The sequence below is a fragment of the Lagopus muta genome, chromosome 3 (assembly GCF_023343835.1).
Source record: "Lagopus muta isolate bLagMut1 chromosome 3, bLagMut1 primary, whole genome shotgun sequence".
In the NCBI taxonomy this organism is placed as follows: domain Eukaryota; kingdom Metazoa; phylum Chordata; class Aves; order Galliformes; family Phasianidae; genus Lagopus; species Lagopus muta.
In genome coordinates, this window is record NC_064435.1 from 67,248,890 (window position 1) to 67,270,717 (window position 21,828).

The 21,828-nt window shown below is 53.3% G+C and overlaps 2 protein-coding genes across 3 annotated transcripts; both read left to right on the forward strand.

Moving 5' to 3' along the window:
- The first annotated feature begins 361 nt into the window (after positions 1-361).
- Positions 362-18,979, forward strand: LOC125691199 (SUN domain-containing protein 3-like). Of its 2 annotated transcripts, none has more exons than XM_048940231.1 (9): positions 362-544; positions 12,333-12,391; positions 12,537-12,597; positions 12,945-13,101; positions 14,087-14,171; positions 14,652-14,764; positions 15,496-15,666; positions 16,016-16,108; positions 16,814-18,979. In XM_048940231.1, exons 4-9 carry the CDS (start codon positions 12,967-12,969, stop codon positions 16,991-16,993), a joined length of 777 nt encoding a protein of 258 aa, XP_048796188.1. In that variant the 5' UTR covers positions 362-544; positions 12,333-12,391; positions 12,537-12,597; positions 12,945-12,966; the 3' UTR covers positions 16,994-18,979. The 2 variants fall into 2 exon arrangements, with proteins under 2 accessions (XP_048796188.1, XP_048796189.1); XM_048940232.1 differs by lacking the exon at positions 362-544 and adding an exon at positions 1,084-1,542.
- On the forward strand, positions 3,130-8,092 carry SUN3 (Sad1 and UNC84 domain containing 3). Its single transcript, XM_048940230.1, has 8 exons — positions 3,130-3,284; positions 3,430-3,490; positions 3,837-3,993; positions 4,976-5,060; positions 5,541-5,653; positions 6,385-6,555; positions 6,905-6,997; positions 7,703-8,092. Exons 3-8 carry the CDS (start codon positions 3,859-3,861, stop codon positions 7,880-7,882), a joined length of 777 nt encoding a protein of 258 aa, XP_048796187.1. The 5' UTR covers positions 3,130-3,284; positions 3,430-3,490; positions 3,837-3,858; the 3' UTR covers positions 7,883-8,092.
- Positions 18,980-21,828: the final 2,849 nt, after the last annotated feature.

A 21,828-nucleotide genomic window follows, 5' to 3' on the forward strand; every position in this document is an offset into this window, starting at 1 on the left:
CAAGAACCATATGATTTTCATTACATATTGTGGGTAGTCACATCTGAGACCTCAAAATAAATCAGTTTGTACAACACTAATCTTGCAAACTCACAGCTGAAGATGTTCTGCTCTAATTGCTCGTCATTTCAAACAGGTGAGAGCAGATGTTTTTACTTTATCAGAAGTTGCTAAGCTGTGCCTAACAGGGTCCTACAACACTTCTTGATTTGTCAGATTGAATGGTTTTAATCAGGTGTTTGCCACGTGCTGGCTGCAGGGTTCAGGTGCCTCAAGTTCCTAACAGGAAGGCGAAAGTATAAACAAAGCAGGCAGCTCTGAGTCAAGGTGCACCCTGGGTTTATGGACTCCAGTGCTGAGCCAAGATGCAGGCAGAAGTGTAACTCTTGAGAAAAGGGGAGCTCAGAAGAGCTAAAGAGGGAGAGGAGATGGAAGGAGTGGCTGACACAGCAGAAGGCTGTGCTGCCATTCAGCGAGATCTGAACAGCCTGACGAGCAGAGTTTAGTGACACCTGAGGAGGAATAAGAGCGTGCATCAGTACAGGTGAGGGAACGACCTGCTGGAGAGAAGCTCTGTGTGGAACGGCCTCGGTGTCCCGGTGGGCAACGGGGTGGCTGTGAGCCAGCAGTGCGCCTTGTGGCCAGTGGGATCCTGGGCTGTCTTCCGAACAGCGCGGCCCGCAGGTCAAGGGAGGTGATGCTCCCCCTCTCCCCTGCCCTGGTGAGGCCGCATCTGGAGTACCGTGTCCTGGGGAGCATCTCCCTCATGGGGAAAGGGTGGGAGGGCTGGGCCTGTTCAGCCTGGAGAAGGCTGAGGGGGGATCTTATCACCGCTTTTAAATATCTAATGCACAGTAGTCGAGTGGGTGGGGTCAGGCTCTTTTTGCTGGTGCCTACAGCCAGGATTAAGGGGCAACGGGCACAATGAGGAACAGAGGAAATTCCATGCGAACACGAGGGAATGTTTCTTGACTGTGTGGCTATCAGAGCAGTGAACCAGGCTGGACGCTTTCCTGAGTAGCCCACCGCAGGGAACCTGCTTTAACAGGTACTCGGCACGGAGCGGACGCATTCCGCGCTGCAGCAAGGAATCGCCTCGGCTTGACGGGTGGCCCTATCAGAGAGCACAGCCGGCCGCCATTGTCCTCCGCGCGGCAGCAGTGAACTGACGCCGAGGCGGCGGAGCCAGGAGCAGCCAGAAGCAGCGGGGGACCGCCCCTGCGTGTATAACCTGCTGCGGGGCGCAGCGAGCAGGGCGAGCTTACAGGGCACGAGACGGCAGTGGGCTGGGCAGAGAAGCGGGGAGGCACGGCAGCGTGCAGGGGCCTGGAATCTCTGCCCACTAGTAGAACTGCCTGCCTCCCGGACAACGTATCTCACCGTGGTGTCCACCAGGTGGAAAAGCCTGGGGAGAAATACAGTGGTGACTGAGAGCCCCTGCCTGAAGAAGTGGAAGTTCAAGTCTGTGGCTGCAGCAAGTGACTGAGTCCGTTGGTGCAAGAGAAGGCAGGAGGGAAGGCAAGCAGCCTGAAGTGCGAGCAGGTGGATGATGTGCTCCATATGGTGGCTGCACTCCAGGAGGAGGTTGAGAGGTTCAGGAGTATCAGAAAGCGTGAGCGGGAGGCAGGCTTGTGGTGTAAGCCTCTGAGAGGTAGACGTGGGGGTGATACTCATCAGGCAGAGGTGGGCCCCCTGCCGAGCAGAGCGAGGCAGTTTGAGAGAAGAGGAGGAGTGGAAATGGGTCCTGGCCAGGCGATGTAGGCAAGCGCCGTCCCGACCAAGCTCGGTTCCCCAGGTGCCTCTGCAAAATAGGCGTGAGGCCCCGGAACTCGAGGGAGAGGTGGATCAGGGTGTGGGGGAAGGTCCACTTGCGAGGCTGTCCCGGGCGAAGCAGTCGACCTCACGCATCAAGACTGCCTCCACCGGAAGGAAAGAAGGGTGGCTGCCATTGGCAGCTCCCTGCTGAGAGGAGCGGAGGGCCCTGCATGTCAGCTGGACCCTACCAGTAGGGAGGACTGCTGCCTCCTTGGGGCGCGGGTCAGGGCCGTTTCTGGGAAACTTCCTGGTCTCACTGGCCCTTCTGAGTATTACCCCTTCTTGACAGTTGAGGCCGGCAGTGATGAAGTCACTGAGAAAAGCATGAGGACTATGAAAAAAGACTTCAGAGGACTTGCGCGGGTAGTTGATGGAGCGGGTGTGCAAGTGGTTTTTTCTTCTGCCCCTTCCGTGGTGCGGAAGGATACAAAGAGGATCAGCAAAAGCCACCTCACAAACAAATGCCTTAGAGGTTGGTGCAATCAGAAGAATTTTGGTGTTTTTTTGACCACGGGATAATTTACTTGACATCTTATAAAAGGCAACAACTGACGTGCATGTACGTGCGTGGAAATTCTCACGAGCAGGGAGTTTTTTCCTGTTGGTGCTTTCTACCAACATCTGTGGTCCTTCGCGTCTGCTTGTGCCATGGCTGTAATGAAGCGCTGGCTGACAGTAGGAAGACAGATATAGGAAAGCATTGGAAAAGTCTGGGTACCCGGAGTGAGACATCAGATGTACAGGGCATCAAAAGCAGGGACCGAAAAAGGCAGGCGGCTTGTAGCTCCCAGCCCGTTCCCCTTCAGCAAAATCCTACCAAGCAGGCTGCTGGGCAGGAGGTGTTTGTTTTTTTTTGACCTTGTAGGATCTTTTCCCCTGCAGGCAGGAGGTGCAAAGCCTGTTCCCTGTCCCTCAAAACATGGCGCTGGCTGCTCTGCGGTGACATCACTGGCCATTGTGAAGTCACAAAGGGCCCTCAGCACTGAGGCAGCTTGTCCCCGCCCTTGGCCACTCTCGGTCCTGACGGCATAGCTGTTGGACAGGGTTTGGCTCACTCCTTGCGAGCTGCGTCTTTTGTGGCTTGTGCTTCGAGCTGCGTCTTTTGTGGCTTGTGCTTCGAGCTGCATCTTTTGTGGCTTGTGCTTCGAGCCGCGTCTTTTGTCGCTGTGCTTCGAGCCGCGTCTTTTGTCGCTGTGCTTCGAGCCGCGTCTTTTGTCGCTGTGCTTCGAGCCGCGTCTTTTGTCGCTGTGCTTCGGAGAAATGGCGGAACGACAGCAAGGCAGGCGTGGGGACTGGTAAGGATATGGTTCCTTCCCAAGTTTTAAACATCTGTTGCTCCGTAGTCGTCTTCTGCACTGTACAGATACGGCCTGCTTCACCATTCTTCACCACGCTTCTCCTTCTTTGTAGGCAACCTAAGGTTTGGAAGACAGTTCTGCTGCTGTGCACCGTGGCTGTGGTGTCCTTCGGTGAGTCTCAGTAGAGCTCTGATTTGAGGATGCTTCTTTCGGAAGCCTCCAACAATTTGTTCTGCCCAGGGATAGGGGAGTGGGCAGCCCAAGGCAGAACAATAATAGAGATGATTTATTGAGAGCTTTGTGGAATTCCTGGCAGGTCGTTACTGGTTTGGAAGTCTTGCTGGAGGCTCAAGGGCAGTGGAAAAAAAGACTTCATGGTAAGAAAAGAATCTCCCTTTGGCTGGACTCTTCTTTAGAGGAGCTCGGCCCCTTGTCCATGACCACTTGTTACCCGAGTCCAACTTCTGTGACCAGTGCCCCGAGTTTCTCCCCTTCCCCATTCGAGCTGCTGTCTCTCCATGTCCATTAGTTCCCCCAAAGTTAGCCAGGAAGCAGCTTCTCGGTCGGGAGCTCTTGGAGCTTGCCAACCAGTATTGTCAACTCTCTATTAAACTTCGGTTACCCTGTCGTCACGCGGAGTGAGGCTCGTTCTCTGCCTCACATCTCACGGCTTGTGAGAAGACAGCTGTGTGCGCTCTCCCATTAATTACCTGCTGTCTCTAGGCTGGTGGGTGATGATCTGGAAATGCTGAGGGTGGAACAAGAGCTCGACAAGATCCAGCAGCAGCTTCGTTTCCTGCAATGGGGAGCAAAGGACATCACCCTGCGTGCTCTCCACGAGGCCCTGAAGAGAAATGAGCTCCCAGGCTTTACCGGCGAGGTAAGAGGACATTGCAAAAAGCTCTGCTGAGAGTTCTTTCCCCACTGTGGCATTATATCTCGCTAGCGTTCCCTGTCACAGACAGCTAAAAGGCTTGTCCAGCAGGAAGAAATGCTGGTGCATCACCATCGGTCCTTTCTCTGTTGCTCCGGAGCTCTTGTGGGGGAAAGGAATGAGCTCTGATGGGAATTTCAGATGCCTTTTAGTTGTTTCTTGCTCTCTGTCAGTCCTTCCCTGCACCTGCTGCTGTGCATGAGGTGGCAGGTTCCCCTGGAAGACCTGTAAGCCAGCACCCTGAGTTGAGCCTGGCTGCCCTGGGTGCCTGGGGCCTGTGCAGATGCACAGGAGACGCTGTGTTTCAGCCTCCCCGTGGGGCATCCAGTCTGAAGGCTGTTCTGGTTTCAGAGCCCTTGCTCCGTGGATACCGTCTCTTTTGGTGGCTTGAGCTCGCACGGCCCCAGGTCTGCCCAAAGCCTGAGCTGACGGTGATTCCCGTGATGGGAATCTCAAAGGCCATGTTAGCCCGAGGCCTGGCAGGCATTAGTTCCTTCTGCGTTTTGCCTTTCTTCCCCATTGCAGTAGGCAAGCTCTGTCTTCTGCTTTAAGTTAACTCTCTGTGTGTGGCTGGCCTGCAGCAGTTGTGGTGACCTCTGGGCAATCCCTGCCTCGTGCCTGACTCGAGCCCCATCTCCTGGCCAGCAGGACTGTCAGCGCAGCCTGCCTGTCATGGGGCATCTCGACAGGAAAAGCCCATTCGTGCCGCATCCGTGTCCAGTGTGCTGGAGTGAGCAGCCTCTCTGTTCCCGTGCCAGATGGTCATAGTAGAGCTCTGGAGGTTCGCAGGCAACTCCCAGGCAGTGTGAATTACATCCAAGTGGAGCAGCCGAGTTTGCTTTGGCAGGCTTTGTAGGGGAGCTGGGAGGCAACTCTTTTCCCTTTTCTTTTCCTTCTGACGAGCGCTCTCCTTTGTCTTTCTTCCCAGGCTGTTCAAGAGATGATCAATCAAGTCCTGGAGAAGCTGGAAGAAAGCCCATTCCAGATGCGTAATTATGCCAGCAAAACTTCAGGTGCTGCCGTTAAGCTGTAGAAACAACCAGACCACAGATGGTGGTTCCAAAGGGCGTCTTGTCCAGTTTGACAGGACGGGCATTTGGGCAGGGTAGGGGAGAAGGGGTGAGGAGTGAATGGCCACCGTGTGCCCTGAGAATGTGCTTGCTGAGAGAGCCTTCAGCGGGCTGGAGCACATCTGAAAAGCGCTACTCCTACTTGGTGTTGTTTCTCACGTGACTGCTCAGCTGGCTGTCAGTTTATGTGGCCCCTTAGGATAGCTGAGCGAGTCCCTGCATTGTGTTGCAGAGGGATACGGCAAGTGAGAACGAGGGGAATATCACTGTTGGGGATGTATGGCTGCCTTTGAAACTCTTTTGAAGAGGACAGTGCAAAGGCAGCCGGCATTTCTGTGCAGCTGTTCATGTGGAAAACAGAGTCAGCAGCCCTTGGTTCCTCCTGGCCTTGCTTGACCACTGTGCCCGTGTTTTTATTTGCAGGCGCCGCTATCGTTCGTTCCAAGACTTCTCCCTCCTGGATTGGAAGCGGGAAAGTCTTCTGGCACTCGTTGCTGGTGACACCATATATGAGGCCTCCTGAGATTATTCTTGAGGTAAGAACAGTGTGAAACAGAGGAAGAATGGTGCGGGGCAGAGGGGGCCAAACGCCCTGCTGAGGGTTGCCTTTACCCTTGTCTTCACCCCTTCTTGCGACGACCTACTCCCTTCTTGTGTATCCCAGCAGAGAATTTCTTCTGCCAGACTGCCCCAGGTCCTCTGTGGAAGCTTCTGCCAGGCTAGCTTGCTTGTCTTCCCAGCCATTGTGGAGCTGTCTGGCCGGCACTGAAGGGGAACCCATAAGGTGCCACGAGAGATCTGGGCTGCGAGAACGCTGGGGCTCTTAATGAACCCCAGAGGGCACGGAGGGCGTGCACTGCAGGAGGGCCCCATGTTGTGTTTGCCAGCCCATCCTGGCACTGCTCCTGAGCTACCGGCACAAGTCAGAGCCCTGGCTGGTGCCGGGGGAAGGGGGTGGGACTGGATAAGAGGGAGCGATTGCTTCCCCTTGCAGGAAAGGCTCGTGCAGGTGGGCCCTTCTTTGCCCCGGGCAGGTGCCTTTCAGCCACAGCAGCCCCTCTTTTTTATTTTTTGCAAGCTGCCCCACAAAAGAAGGAGCCCAAGAGCTTCTGCAGGTTGTGCACCCAGCTCACCGCCATGCCCGTATGCCTGTGCTTTGGAGCAGAGCTGATGGGCCAGTGCACCTGCAGAGCCCCTGATGCTGCAGCAGGATTTTCAGCCAGGACGCTCTTTTGCACATGAATGCTGTTTCTTCTTCTTTTTTCAGCCTGACAATCAGCCAGGTAACTGCTGGCCCTTCCCAGGAAGCCAAGGGCACGTCTTCATCAAGTTGCCCAGGGCCATCTTTCCCACGGCAGTTACGTTAAACCATGGAGTTCCAGCAACGGCCTACCATGCAGACAGCACCTCCAGTGCTCCTAAGGACTTTGCTGTCTATGTAAGTGATTCCTCTGGGTTGTGGCGGTAGTTTTGCGTAGCGTTTGACGTGGAGGGTGGTTGCAGATCCAAGAGGGCTGCTGCGTGCAGTTCTTCCCTGCACAGGGCGAGTAACAAGCTCCTCAGAGTTGCTCCATTTCCACAGCGTTCCTTTTTTGTCCAAGGTAGCACAGCAAAGAAGGTTTCCCGCTCTTGGGGCGAGTTGGTAGTTTGAGAGGCAGAGGGAAAGGGAAGTGGCACAGTGGATGGTGCTAGACCACCTTTGCTTCAGAAAGCCCTGTGGGGCTTTGTGATCCTCTTCCGGCAGCGCATCCCACTGTTCTGTTTTCTCCACCCCTGTCTTCCTGTAGGGCCTGCAGGAAGAAGGTGACGAGGAAGGAACTTTGCTAGGAGAGTTCACCTTCACGCCAGGCCAGGATCCCAGTCAGACCTTCCAGCTGCAGGTAAGGATACAAAGAGGGACGTGAAGCGTGGGAGAGGGGAACCGCGGTTGGCTGGGGAAAAGCTTCCAAGCCAGAGGCGTATGGGGGCCCTCGTGCATTTCTGCTGCTGCCTCTATACTGCCTGCATATGCCTGGACTGCTGGGCTGTTTCTGTTTCCTTCTGGCTTTTAAGCTGCAGAGCTGCTTCAGCTTATAGCACCGCTAAGCTCCAGCTACACTTGCAGCAGAAATTGCCATGACCAGGTGGCTTCCAATTGCACACAAGCGGCTGCCTCACGTAGGGTGCAGTACTGTTGGCGGGCTACTTTCACACTGGGGATGTGTGGCTTTCCAAGGATTTTGTTGTTGCCGGTAACGGGCAGCATCAGGGAGACCATTCTGATGGGTGACATTCTAGAGAAAGCAATGAGACTTACGACCGCTGCGTTTTTCTGTGCGAGAACACACACTCAAAGCAAGTGCAAAGAGCTTGGCTGTGTATTTGCTGCAGCTTTTGGTAGCTGTTTATTTCTTTAAAACTCACGTGGCCAAAGAGGTGGAGCAGGGTAAGAAATGTCTTGATTGCGCTATGGCAGCTTATCAGCGTTGCCAGAAGACCTAGCAAGGCAGCCTGAAGTAGGATGTTGCGTGAGTGTGTCACTCCTGCATTGTCAGTGGCCAAAGAGGAGAGAGGAAAACACAGTTCATTTCTTTTTCTCATTGCAGAATGAGCACTCCGGGTTCATCAATTACATCAAGCTGCGAGTGCTGAGCAACTGGGGCCACCCGGACTATACCTGTGTGTATCAGTTCAGGCTCCACGGCAATCCAGCCCCTGACGGTGAAGCTAAGGGAAAGCCACTTGGTTTACCTTTCATGGAGGAGTCTCCAGATCTGAGCCCGTGACAGGGGCACAAACCCAGGGGACGAAAGAGAGTGGCAACAAAAATTACCCTACCTTCTAACAGCGCGGCACATCCGGCCCCGGCTCTGTGACTAACAAGGCAAGGCACGATGCGGGCCGTGCGCTCCAGGAGAGGGGGAAGGGAGACAACACGTGTGTCTGACAACAAAAAAAAAAAAACAACCAACAACAAAAACAGAATCAACGGCAACTGTCTGGGGAGGAGCTGAATTTACTGAATCCAACAAAATCAAACAAAATGAGAGAGACGGAAGTATCCAAAATACAAGATCTCATGTTAGAAGACTGCAGGGGAAGCACGTGCTTTTCTCCGTGGCAAACCAAGAGTGGGAAGAAGAGGCTGGTGTCCTGCCAGTAGCTCCACCTTTCTTCCTCTGCGCGCTAGGTCCTCGGGAATGCCGCTCCTCCCCTCCCATCCGAGGACCCCAAGTGCCCATGAATGGCAGTTCAAGGAACCAGAACATTAACTCTTTAACTCCCACTATTTTACGTGATCTTCTGAGGTGGAATATCAGCAACAAAAATCACAAAGCCACAACGTTAACATCAAATATAACATCAATTCATTCAACTTTTCCCATGTTGAGTCTCTTTTGTCCGTCGGAGTAACTGTTAAGAGATCTCCCTATTGTCTATCTCTCCCCATAAGCCTTTTCATTCCCTTTTCTCCTGCTCTCCTGTTGGGGAGGAGGAGGGAGGGAGCGGCTGGTTGGGAGTTGGCAAAGTGATCCCAAGATACTGCATTTTCCGATCCCTGTTGAAGCACGGATGGGAGTCAGCAGGAACTGCTGCCCCCTTGGACTTCCAGAGGGCAGACCTTGGCCTCCTTTGGACCGTGGTTGAGAAGGTGCCTTGGGAGGCAGTTCTGGAGCGCACAGCAGCCCGGGAAGGCTGGGCATACTTTTAGGGAAGTTATTTTAAAAGTGCAGGAGCTGACCGTCACCGAGTCATGGAAGACAAGTTGACGGGCAAGGAAGCCGGTCAGGCTGAACAGAGACCTCTGGCTGGAACTCGGGAACAAAAGTAAAGTTTTTGGTATTTGGAAGAATGGGCAAGCAACTTATGACAATTACGAGTACGTAGTGAAGCCGTGCAGGGAGAAAATTAGAAAAGCCAAAGGCCAGCTAGAACTGAACTTGGCCGCTAAGGTGAAGGACAACAGTAAATATTTCTGTAAATACATCAGCAGCGAGTGGAAGGCTAGGGAGAGTCTCCATCCCCTGCTGGATGATGCTGAGGGCAACGTGGTGACCAAGGGTCAGGATAGGGCTGAGGTACTTGTTCTGTATGATTTACAAACGTACAGATAGCAGAGTGGCGTGGTTAGGATGGTATTATACGGGTTTTATCATTAGAAAGATTATCGTGGTGGAAAGGGAGAATCAAAAATTAGACGCTCAGCCGTGGCCTAGGCTCGCAGTAGAAAACTGCAAAGGGAGGGATCTCCGGAAAGAGATCCTTCCCCAGCGGCAGTCAGCCCTCAAATGGGGCCTGGGAGAGGTGGAGCCAGGCTGCACCCCTCCGGGTCACACTGTTGAATTGCCTCCACCCGTGCTCCCGTGGCTGAGTCAGTCCTTGCCTCAGGCGATCAATCAGTGGTTCAGGCTGTGACTCAGCAGCTCCCATACACCTTCTTTGCCTCAGTCCTTAATAGTAAGACTAGTTACTCCCTGGGCACACAGCCCCTTGTGCCGGTAGGTAGGGATGAGGAACAGAATAGGCCCTGCACAATCCACGATGAGATGGTTTGGGACCTGCTCTGAAAGCTGGGTGCTCACAAGTCCATGGGGCCAGATGGACTGCATCCTAGGGTGCTGAGGGAGTTGGCAGATGTGGTTGCCGAGCCACTCTCCACCCTCTTTCGGCAGTCCTGGCTAACTGGAAACGTCCCGTTGGACTGGCAAATGTGACACCCATCTTCAAGAAGGGCTGGGAAGGTGATCCTGGTAACTACAGACCTGTAGTCTCACCTCGGTGCCAGGGAAGGCCATGAAATGGATCATCTCGGGAGGCCTCACAGACCAGTTAATGGTAAGCTGGGGGTGAGGCCCAATCAGCATGGCTTTATGAATGAAGGTATGGCTGTCAATGTGGTCTGCCTGGACTTCAGTAACGCCTTTGGCACCCTCCCCCACAACATTCTTGTGGAGAGGCTGGCTGCCAACGGTTTGGATGGGCGTACGCTCCGCTGGGTGAAACGCCGGGCCCAAAGAGCTGTGGTCAGTGGAGTTAAGTGCAGTTGGCGGCCAGTCCAGAGTGGTGTCCTCCAGGGCTCGGTACTGAGGCCGCTTCTGTTTAACATCTTTATTACCGATCTTGATGGAATTGAGTGCACCCTCAGTGGGTTTGCGGATGACTCCAAGTTGGGAGGGAGCGTTGCTCTGCCAGAGGGGGGAAAAGGCACTACAGAGGGACCTGGGTCGCTGGGCCGCGGTAAACTCTATGAGTTTCCGTAGGGCCAGGTGTCGGGTCCTGCATTTTGGTCACAACAGCCCCAGGCAACCCTACGGGCTTGGGGAGGGGTGGCTGGAAAGCTGCCTGACGGAAAAGGACTTGGTGTACTGGCGGACAGTCGGCTGACTATGAGGCAGCAGTGTGCTCAGGCGGCCAAGAAGGCCAGTGGGATCCTGGGTTGCCTTCCAAAGAGCGTGGCCAGCAGGTCAAGGGAGGTGATCCTCCCCCTCTCCCCTGCCCTGGTGAGGCCGCATCTGGAGTACCGTGTCCTGTCCCGGGCTCCTCAGCGCAAGAAAGACAGGAAACTTGTAGAGAGTGTGGAGCGGAGTGCTGGAAGGATGTGGAGTGTGCCCTCCAGGAGGAGGTTGAGAGGTTCAGGAGTATCAGAAAGCGTGAGCGGGAGGCAGGCTTGTGGTGTAAGCCTCTGAGAGGTAGACGTGGGGGTGATACTCATCAGGCAGAGGTGGGCCCCCTGCCGAGCAGAGCGAGGCAGTTTGAGAGAAGAGGAGGAGTGGAAATGGGTCCTGGCCAGGCGATGTAGGCAAGCGCCGTCCCGACCAAGCTCGGTTCCCCAGGTGCCTCTGCAAAATAGGCGTGAGGCCCCGGAACTCGAGGGAGAGGTGGATCAGGGTGTGGGGGAAGGTCCACTTGCGAGGCTGTCCCGGGCGAAGCAGTCGACCTCACGCATCAAGACTGCCTCCACCGAAAGGAAAGAAGGGTGGCTGCCATTGGCAGCTCCCTGCTGAGAGGAGCGGAGGGCCCTGCATGTCAGCTGGACCCTACCAGTAGGGAGGACTGCTGCCTCCTTGGGGCGCGGGTCAGGGCCGTTTCTGGGAAACTTCCTGGTCTCACTGGCCCTTCTGAGTATTACCCCTTCTTGACAGTTGAGGCCGGCAGTGATGAAGTCACTGAGAAAAGCATGAGGACTATGAAAAAAGACTTCAGAGGACTTGCGCGGGTAGTTGATGGAGCGGGTGTGCAAGTGGTTTTTTCTTCTGCCCCTTCCGTGGTGCGGAAGGATACAAAGAGGATCAGCAAAAGCCACCTCACAAACAAATGCCTTAGAGGTTGGTGCAATCAGAAGAATTTTGGTGTTTTTTTGACCACGGGATAATTTACTTGACATCTTATAAAAGGCAACAACTGACGTGCATGTACGTGCGTGGAAATTCTCACGAGCAGGGAGTTTTTTCCTGTTGGTGCTTTCTACCAACATCTGTGGTCCTTCGCGTCTGCTTATGCCATGGCTGTAATGAAGCACTGGCTGACAGTAGGAAGACAGATATAGGAAAGCATTGGAAAAGTCTGGGTACCCGGAGTGAGACATCAGATGTACAGGGCATCAAAAGCAGGGACCGAAAAAGGCAGGCGGCTTGTAGCTCCCAGCCCGTTCCCCTTCAGCAAAATCCTACCAAGCAGGCTGCTGGGCAGGAGGTGTTTGTTTTTTTTTGACCTTGTAGGATCTTTTCCCCTGCAGGCAGGAGGTGCAAAGCCTGTTCCCTGTCCCTCAAAACATGGCGCTGGCTGCTCTGCGGTGACATCACTGGCCATTGTGAAGTCACAAAGGGCCCTCAGCACTGAGGCAGCTTGTCCCCGCCCTTGGCCACTCTCGGTCCTGACGGCATAGCTGTTGGACAGGGTTTGGCTCACTCCTTGCGAGCTGCGTCTTTTGTGGCTTGTGCTTCGAGCTGCGTCTTTTGTGGCTTGTGCTTCGAGCCGCGTCTTTTGTCGCTGTGCTTCGAGCCGCGTCTTTTGTCGCTGTGCTTCGAGCCGCGTCTTTTGTCGCTGTGCTTCGAGCCGCGTCTTTTGTCGCTGTGCTTCGGAGAAATGGCGGAACGACAGCAAGGCAGGCGTGGGGACTGGTAAGGATATGGTTCCTTCCCAAGTTTTAAACATCTGTTGCTCCGTAGTCGTCTTCTGCACTGTACAGATACGGCCTGCTTCACCATTCTTCACCACGCTTCTCCTTCTTTGTAGGCAACCTAAGGTTTGGAAGACAGTTCTGCTGCTGTGCACCGTGGCTGTGGTGTCCTTCGGTGAGTCTCAGTAGAGCTCTGATTTGAGGATGCTTCTTTCGGAAGCCTCCAACAATTTGTTCTGCCCAGGGATAGGGGAGTGGGCAGCCCAAGGCAGAACAATAATAGAGATGATTTATTGAGAGCTTTGTGGAATTCCTGGCAGGTCGTTACTGGTTTGGAAGTCTTGCTGGAGGCTCAAGGGCAGTGGAAAAAAAGACTTCATGGTAAGAAAAGAATCTCCCTTTGGCTGGACTCTTCTTTAGAGGAGCTCGGCCCCTTGTCCATGACCACTTGTTACCCGAGTCCAACTTCTGTGACCAGTGCCCCGAGTTTCTCCCCTTCCCCATTCGAGCTGCTATCTCTCCATGTCCATTAGTTCCCCCAAAGTTAGCCAGGAAGCAGCTTCTCGGTCGGGAGCTCTTGGAGCTTGCCAACCAGTATTGTCAACTCTCTATTAAACCTCGGTTACCCTGTCGTCACGCGGAGTGAGGCTCGTTCTCTGCCTCACATCTCACGGCTTGTGAGAAGACAGCTGTGTGCGCTCTCTCCATTAATTACCTGCTGTCTCTAGGCTGGTGGGTGATGATCTGGAAATGCTGAGGGTGGAACAAGAGCTCGACAAGATCCAGCAGCAGCTTCGTTTCCTGCAATGGGGAGCAAAGGACATCACCCTGCGTGCTCTCCACGAGGCCCTGAAGAGAAATGAGCTCCCAGGCTTTACCGGCGAGGTAAGAGGACATTGCAAAAAGCTCTGCTGAGAGAGTTCTTTCCCCACTGTGGCATTATATCTCGCTAGCGTTCCCTGTCACAGACAGCTAAAAGGCTTGTCCAGCAGGAAGAAATGCTGGTGCATCACCATCGGTCCTTTTCTCTGTTGCTCCGGAGCTCTTGTGGGGGAAAGGAATGAGCTCTGATGGGAATTTCAGATGCCTTTTAGTTGTTTCTTGCTCTCTGTCAGTCCTTCCCTGCACCTGCTGCTGTGCATGAGGTGGCAGGTTCCCCTGGAAGACTTGTAAGCCAGCACCCTGAGTTGAGCCTGGCTGCCCTGGGTGCCTGGGGCCTGTGCAGATGCACAGGAGACGCTGTGTTTCAGCCTCCCCGTGGGGCATCCAGTCTGAAGGCTGTTCTGGTTTCAGAGCCCTTGCTCTGTGGATACCATCTCTTTTGGTGGCTTGAGCTCGCACGGCCCCAGGTCTGCCCAAAGCCTAAGCTGACGGTGATTCCCGTGATGGGAATCTCAAAGGCCATGTTAGCCCGAGGCCTGGCAGGCATTAGTTCCTTCTGCGTTTTGCCTTTCTTCTCCATTGCAGTAGGCAAGCTCTGTCTTCTGCTTTAAGTTAACTCTCTGTGTGTGGCTGGCCTGCAGCAGTTGTGGTGACCTCTGGGCAATCCCTGCCTCGTGCCTGACTCGAGCCCCATCTCCTGGCCAGCAGGACTGTCAGCGCAGCCTGCCTGTCATGGGGCATCTCGACAGGAAAAGCCCATTCGTGCCGCATCCGTGTCCAGTGTGCTGGAGTGAGCAGCCTCTCTGTTCCCGTGCCAGATGGTCATAGTAGAGCTCTGGAGGTTCGCAGGCAACTCCCAGGCAGTGTGAATTACATCCAAGTGGAGCAGCCGAGTTTGCTTTGGCAGGCTTTGTAGGGGAGCTGGGAGGCAACTCTTTTCCCTTTTCTTTTCCTTCTGACGAGCGCTCTCCTTTGTCTTTCTTCCCAGGCTGTTCAAGAGATGATCAATCAAGTCCTGGAGAAGCTGGAAGAAAGCCCATTCCAGATGCGTAATTATGCCAGCAAAACTTCAGGTGCTGCCGTTAAGCTGTAGAAACAACCAGACCACAGATGGTGGTTCCAAAGGGCGTCTTGTCCAGTTTGACAGGACGGGCATTTGGGCAGGGTAGGGGAGAAGGGGTGAGGAGTGAATGGCCACCGTGTGCCCTGAGAATGTGCTTGCTGAGAGAGCCTTCAGCGGGCTGGAGCACATCTGAAAAGCGCTACTCCTACTTGGTGTTGTTTCTCACGTGACTGCTCAGCTGGCTGTCAGTTTATGTGGCCCCTTAGGATAGCTGAGCGAGTCCCTGCATTGTGTTGCAGAGGGATACGGCAAGTGAGAACGAGGGGAATATCACTGTTGGGGATGTATGGCTGCCTTTGAAACTCTTTTGAAGAGGACAGTGCAAAGGCAGCCGGCATTTCTGTGCAGCTGTTCATGTGGAAAACAGAGTCAGCAGCCCTTGGTTCCTCCTGGCCTTGCTTGACCACTGTGCCCGTGTTTTTATTTGCAGGCGCCGCTATCGTTCGTTCCAAGACTTCTCCCTCCTGGATTGGAAGCGGGAAAGTCTTCTGGCACTCGTTGCTGGTGACACCATATATGAGGCCTCCTGAGATTATTCTTGAGGTAAGAACAGTGTGAAACAGAGGAAGAATGGTGCGGGGCAGAGGGGGCCAAACGCCCTGCTGAGGGTTGCCTTTACCCTTGTCTTCACCCCTTCTTGCGACGACCTACTCCCTTCTTGTGTATCCCAGCAGAGAATTTCTTCTGCCAGACTGCCCCAGGTCCTCTGTGGAAGCTTCTGCCAGGCTAGCTTGCTTGTCTTCCCAGCCATTGTGGAGCTGTCTGGCCGGCACTGAAGGGGAACCCATAAGGTGCCACGAGAGATCTGGGCTGCGAGAACGCTGGGGCTCTTAATGAACCCCAGAGGGCACGGAGGGCGTGCACTGCAGGAGGGCCCCATGTTGTGTTTGCCAGCCCATCCTGGCACTGCTCCTGAGCTACCGGCACAAGTCAGAGCCCTGGCTGGTGCCGGGGGAAGGGGGTGGGACTGGATAAGAGGGAGCGATTGCTTCCCCTTGCAGGAAAGGCTCGTGCAGGTGGGCCCTTCTTTGCCCCGGGCAGGTGCCTTTCAGCCACAGCAGCCCCTCTTTTTTATTTTTTGCAAGCTGCCCCACAAAAGAAGGAGCCCAAGAGCTTCTGCAGGTTGTGCACCCAGCTCACCGCCATGCCCGTATGCCTGTGCTTTGGAGCAGAGCTGATGGGCCAGTGCACCTGCAGAGCCCCTGATGCTGCAGCAGGATTTTCAGCCAGGACGCTCTTTTGCACATGAATGCTGTTTCTTCTTCTTTTTTCAGCCTGACAATCAGCCAGGTAACTGCTGGCCCTTCCCAGGAAGCCAAGGGCACGTCTTCATCAAGTTGCCCAGGGCCATCTTTCCCACGGCAGTTACGTTAAACCATGGAGTTCCAGCAACGGCCTACCATGCAGACAGCACCTCCAGTGCTCCTAAGGACTTTGCTGTCTATGTAAGTGATTCCTCTGGGTTGTGGCGGTAGTTTTGCGTAGCGTTTGACGTGGAGGGTGGTTGCAGATCCAAGAGGGCTGCTGCGTGCAGTTCTTCCCTGCACAGGGCGAGTAACAAGCTCCTCAGAGTTGCTCCATTTCCACAGCGTTCCTTTTTTGTCCAAGGTAGCACAGCAAAGAAGGTTTCCCGCTCTTGGGGCGAGTTGGTAGTTTGAGAGGCAGAGGGAAAGGGAAGTGGCACAGTGGATGGTCCTAGACCACCTTTGCTTCAGAAAGCCCTGTGGGGCTTTGTGATCCTCTTCCGGCAGCGCATCCCACTGTTCTGTTTTCTCCACCCCTGTCTTCCTGTAGGGCCTGCAGGAAGAAGGTGACGAGGAAGGAACTTTGCTAGGAGAGTTCACCTTCACGCCAGGCCAGGATCCCAGTCAGACCTTCCAGCTGCAGGTAAGGATACAAAGAGGGACGTGAAGCGTGGGAGAGGGGAACCGCGGTTGGCTGGGGAAAAGCTTCCAAGCCAGAGGCGTATGGGGGCCCTCGTGCATTTCTGCTGCTGCCTCTATACTGCCTGCATATGCCTGGATTGCTGGGCTGTTTCTGTTTCCTTCTGGCTTTTAAGCTGCAGAGCTGCTTCAGCTTATAGCACCGCTAAGCTCCAGCTACACTTGCAGCAGAAATTGCCATGACCAGGTGGCTTCCAATTGCACACAAGCGGCTGCCTCACGTAGGGTGCAGTACTGTTGGCGGGCTACTTTCACACTGGGGATGTGTGGCTTTCCAAGGATTTTGTTGTTGCCGGTAACGGGCAGCATCAGGGAGACCATTCTGATGGGTGACATTCTAGAGAAAGCAATGAGACTTACGACCGCTGCGTTTTTCTGTGCGAGAACACACACTCAAAGCAAGTGCAAAGAGCTTGGCTGTGTATTTGCTGCAGCTTTTGGTAGCTGTTTATTTCTTTAAAACTCACGTGGCCAAAGAGGTGGAGCAGGGTAAGAAATGTCTTGATTGCGCTATGGCAGCTTATCAGCGTTGCCAGAAGACCTAGCAAGGCAGCCTGAAGTAGGATGTTGCGTGAGTGTGTCACTCCTGCATTGTCAGTGGCCAAAGAGGAGAGAGGAAAACACAGTTCATTTCTTTTTCTCATTGCAGAACGAGCACTCCGGGTTCATCAATTACATCAAGCTGCGAGTGCTGAGCAACTGGGGCCACCCGGACTATACCTGTGTGTATCAGTTCAGGCTCCACGGCAATCCAGCCCCTGACGGTGAAGCTAAGGGAAAGCCACTTGGTTTACCTTTCATGGAGGAGTCTCCAGATCTGAGCCCGTGACAGGGGCACAAACCCAGGGGACGAAAGAGAGTGGCAACAAAAATTACCCTACCTTCTAACAGCGCGGCACATCCGGCCCCGGCTCTGTGACTAACAAGGCAAGGCACGATGCGGGCCGTGCGCTCCAGGAGAGGGGGAAGGGAGACAACACGTGTGTCTGACAACAAAAAAAAAAACCACCACCAACAAAAACAGAATCAACGGCAACTGTCTGGGGAGGAGCTGAATTTACTGAATCCAACAAAATCAAACAAAATGAGAGAGACGGAAGTATCCAAAATACAAGATCTCATGTTAGAAGACTGCAGGGGAAGCACGTGCTTTTCTCCGTGGCAAACCAAGAGTGGGAAGAAGAGGCTGGTGTCCTGCCAGTAGCTCCACCTTTCTTCCTCTGCGCGCAAGTGCCCATGAATGGCAGTTCAAGGAACCAGAACATTAACTCTTTAACTCCCACTATTTTACGTGATCTTCTGAGGTGGAATATCAGCAACAAAAATCACAAAGCCACAACGTTAACATCAAATATAACATCAATTCATTCAACTTTTCCCATGTTGAGTCTCTTTTGTCCGTCGGAGTAACTGTTAAGAGATCTCCCTATTGTCTATCTCTCCCCATAAGCCTTTTCATTCCCTTTTCTCCTGCTCTCCTGTTGGGGAGGAGGAGGGAGGGAGCGGCTGGTTGGGAGTTGGCAAAGTGATCCCAAGATACTGCATTTTCCGATCCCTGTTGAAGCACGGATGGGAGTCAGCAGGAACTGCTGCCCCCTTGGACTTCCAGAGGGCAGACCTTGGCCTCCTTTGGACCGTGGTTGAGAAGGTGCCTTGGGAGGCAGTTCTGGAGCGCACAGCAGCCCGGGAAGGCTGGGCATACTTTTAGGGAAGTTATTTTAAAAGTGCAGGAGCTGACCGTCACCGAGTCATGGAAGACAAGTTGACGGGCAAGGAAGCCGGTCAGGCTGAACAGAGACCTCTGGCTGGAACTCGGGAACAAAAGTAAAGTTTTTGGTATTTGGAAGAATGGGCAAGCAACTTATGACAATTACGAGTACGTAGTGAAGCCGTGCAGGGAGAAAATTAGAAAAGCCAAAGGCCAGCTAGAACTGAACTTGGCCGCTAAGGTGAAGGACAACAGTAAATATTTCTGTAAATACATCAGCAGCGAGTGGAAGGCTAGGGAGAGTCTCCATCCCCTGCTGGATGATGCTGAGGGCAACGTGGTGACCAAGGGTCAGGATAGGGCTGAGGTACTTGTTCTGTATGATTTACAAACGTACAGATAGCAGAGTGGCGTGGTTAGGATGGTATTATACGGGTTTTATCATTAGAAAGATTATCGTGGTGGAAAGGGAGAATCAAAAATTAGACGCTCAGCCGTGGCCTAGGCTCGCAGTAGAAAACTGCAAAGGGAGGGATCTCCGGAAAGAGATCCTTCCCCAGCGGCAGTCAGCCCTCAAATGGGGCCTGGGAGAGGTGGAGCCAGGCTGCACCCCTCCGGGTCACACTGTTGAATTGCCTCCACCCGTGCTCCCGTGGCTGAGTCAGTCCTTGCCTCAGGCGATCAATCAGTGGTTCAGGCTGTGACTCAGCAGCTCCCATACACCTTCTTTGCCTCAGTCCTTAATAGTAAGACTAGTTACTCCCTGGGCACACAGCCCCTTGTGCCGGTAGGTAGGGATGAGGAACAGAATAGGCCCTGCACAATCCACGATGAGATGGTTTGGGACCTGCTCTGAAAGCTGGGTGCTCACAAGTCCATGGGGCCAGATGGACTGCATCCTAGGGTGCTGAGGGAGTTGGCAGATGTGGTTGCCGAGCCACTCTCCACCCTCTTTCGGCAGTCCTGGCTAACTGGAAACGTCCCGTTGGACTGGCAAATGTGACACCCATCTTCAAGAAGGGCTGGGAAGGTGATCCTGGTAACTACAGACCTGTAGTCTCACCTCGGTGCCAGGGAAGGCCATGAAATGGATCATCTCGGGAGGCCTCACAGACCAGTTAATGGTAAGCTGGGGGATGAGGCCCAATCAGCATGGCTTTATGAATGAAGGTATGGCTGTCAATGTGGTCTGCCTGGACTTCAGTAACGCCTTTGGCACCCTCCCCCACAACATTCTTGTGGAGAGGCGGCTGCCAACGGTTTGGATGGGCGTACGCTCCGCTGGGTGAAACGCCGGGCCCAAAGAGCTGTGGTCAGTGGAGTTAAGTGCAGTTGGCGGCCAGTCCAGAGTGGTGTCCTCCAGGGCTCGGTACTGAGGCCGCTTCTGTTTAACATCTTTATTACCGATCTTGATGGAATTGAGTGCACCCTCAGTGGGTTTGCGGATGACTCCAAGTTGGGAGGGAGCGTTGCTCTGCCAGAGGGGGGAAAAGGCACTACAGAGGGACCTGGGTCGCTGGGCCGCGGTAAACTCTATGAGTTTCCGTAGGGCCAGGTGTCGGGTCCTGCATTTTGGTCACAACAGCCCCAGGCAACCCTACGGGCTTGGGGAGGGGTGGCTGGAAAGCTGCCTGACGGAAAAGGACTTGGTGTACTGGCGGACAGTCGGCTGACTATGAGGCAGCAGTGTGCTCAGGCGGCCAAGAAGGCCAGTGGGATCCTGGGTTGCCTTCCAAAGAGCGTGGCCAGCAGGTCAAGGGAGGTGATCCTCCCCCTCTCCCCTGCCCTGGTGAGGCCGCATCTGGAGTACCGTGTCCTGTCCCGGGCTCCTCAGCGCAAGAAAGACAGGAAACTTGTAGAGAGTGTGGAGCGGAGTGCTGGAAGGATGTGGAGTGTGCCCTCCAGGAGGAGGTTGAGAGGTTCAGGAGTATCAGAAAGCGTGAGCGGGAGGCAGGCTTGTGGTGTAAGCCTCTGAGAGGTAGACGTGGGGGTGATACTCATCAGGCAGAGGTGGGCCCCCTGCCGAGCAGAGCGAGGCAGTTTGAGAGAAGAGGAGGAGTGGAAATGGGTCCTGGCCAGGCGATGTAGGCAAGCGCCGTCCCGACCAAGCTCGGTTCCCCAGGTGCCTCTGCAAAATAGGCGTGAGGCCCCGGAACTCGAGGGAGAGGTGGATCAGGGTGTGGGGGAAGGTCCACTTGCGAGGCTGTCCTGGGCGAAGCAGTCGACCTCACGCATCAAGACTGCCTCCACCGGAAGGAAAGAAGGGTGGCTGTCATTGGCAGCTCCCTGCTGAGAGGAGCAGAGGGCCCTGCATGTCAGCTGGACCCTACCAGTAGGGAGGACTGCTGCCTCCTTGGGGCGCGGGTCAGGGCCGTTTCTGGGAAACTTCCTGGTCTCACTGGCCCTTCTGATTATTACCCCTTCTTGACAGTTCAGGCCGGCAGTGATGAAGTCACTGAGAAAAGCATGAGGGCTATGAAAAAAGACTTCAGAGGACTTGCGTGGGTAGTTGATGGAGTGGGTGTGCAAGTGGTTTTTTCTTCTGCCCCTTCCGTGGTGCGGAAGGATACAAAGAGGATCAGCAAAAGCCACCTCACAAACAAATGCCTTAGAGGTTGGTGCAATCAGAAGAATTTTGGTGTTTTTTGGCTGTCCAGAGTGTGTGGAGAGTCTGGATGCTTTCTTGGGTTGCTCACTATAGGGAGCCTACTTTAGCAGGGGTGTGGATTAGAAGAAGTCCCTTCCAACCCAGGGCATTCCGTTTTTCTGTGAAATGAAGTGGTAGAAAAATTACTCTTGGGTAGTATTTTCTTGCTTTTGTTTTAGGTGTTATTTGGAACATAGCTATTGCATTACTTGAGTACTGGTCACCAGTCCCTTATGAAGTTAATTTCCCCTTCTCTCAAGCTGGTGAAGACACTCTGTATTGAAGACTTTCATTTTCACTTGCCTTTTGATGCATCTTCTGCAGAGGTGGAAGAATCACTGTTTTAGTAATCAGAGAAATAGTTGTGGAATTGATGTTTTCTCTCCCTTGTTCATTCTTTACATAGTCTGTCCAATTGCCATCAAGACTAAAGGAAAGTAAATTTAAGGCTCTATCAACAATAATTTTATGCTGAGAATGTTTTAAAACCAATGGCCAAGTCATATCGTGAAAATGCACAACTTACAGTGGCTGCTAGATACATCCTATTTCAAAGTGTTTTTAATTTAGTTAGGCCTTTTTAGCATTTAATTTCTTCCAGTACACTTCTCTTTTCCTCTGAATTTCTGCAACATATTGATGCATTCTGTGTAACTTGTATATGCTCAGTTTTTGTGTCAGTGAAGTTCTCTCATAATCATGTCCGAAAACCAAAACAGAAGTGAGGCAAACTGTGAGGATTACAGTTTTTTTAAAAACTCTCTGACTACACAATTAGTCATGGAAAGAAATAATAATGACAGAATGGGTGGGTAGAAGACTATGTGGTTTGTGAAAACAGCTGGCTAAACAAGGCAGAAAATCACTCACGGCTTAAAAAGTTTGCCTCAACATACTTAAAATGAATTGCTTGGACATGCCCTTGATTTCTCTTAGAAAATCACATTGCAGAGAAGGTAAATGTGCCTGAGAAGGCATTATTTTCTTTTATGCACACGTTTGCAAACAAAATCCTAGAACTGCAGTCCTTGAAGGTATAAGGGAGCAGGAACTGAAGCAGCAATGAAAATGGAATCTTAGGGCATGGTAGAAATGGAGGAGATGCTCGATGAGCAAACAGGATGAAAGACAGTTACAGGAACAATCACATACGCTAAGATGGTTCAGTAGATTATCCAAGGTATGTATACTAACTGGGAGAAGAATTCCTTGAGAGTAGCCATGCTGAGAAGGACTGGTGGATGAAAAACTTAACATGAGCCAGAAGTGTGTGTTTGCAATCTGGAATGTCAATGGTATCCTGGGTGCC

What these genes read in the sequence shown, in the direction of transcription:
- LOC125691199 (XM_048940231.1), top strand. Translation starts at nt 12,967, where the DNA reads ATGCTGAGGGTGGAACAAGAGCTCGACAAGATCCAGCAGCAGCTTCGT. An exon ending in TCCCAGGCTTTACCGGCGAG is followed by an intron (nt 13,102 to 14,086) that starts GTAAGAGGACAT and finishes CTTTCTTCCCAG; the next exon opens with GCTGTTCAAGAGATGATCAA. An exon ending in CTCCTGAGATTATTCTTGAG is followed by an intron (nt 14,765 to 15,495) that starts GTAAGAACAGTG and finishes TTCTTTTTTCAG; the next exon opens with CCTGACAATCAGCCAGGTAA.
- SUN3 (XM_048940230.1), top strand. Translation starts at nt 3,859, where the DNA reads ATGCTGAGGGTGGAACAAGAGCTCGACAAGATCCAGCAGCAGCTTCGT. An exon ending in TCCCAGGCTTTACCGGCGAG is followed by an intron (nt 3,994 to 4,975) that starts GTAAGAGGACAT and finishes CTTTCTTCCCAG; the next exon opens with GCTGTTCAAGAGATGATCAA. An exon ending in CTCCTGAGATTATTCTTGAG is followed by an intron (nt 5,654 to 6,384) that starts GTAAGAACAGTG and finishes TTCTTTTTTCAG; the next exon opens with CCTGACAATCAGCCAGGTAA.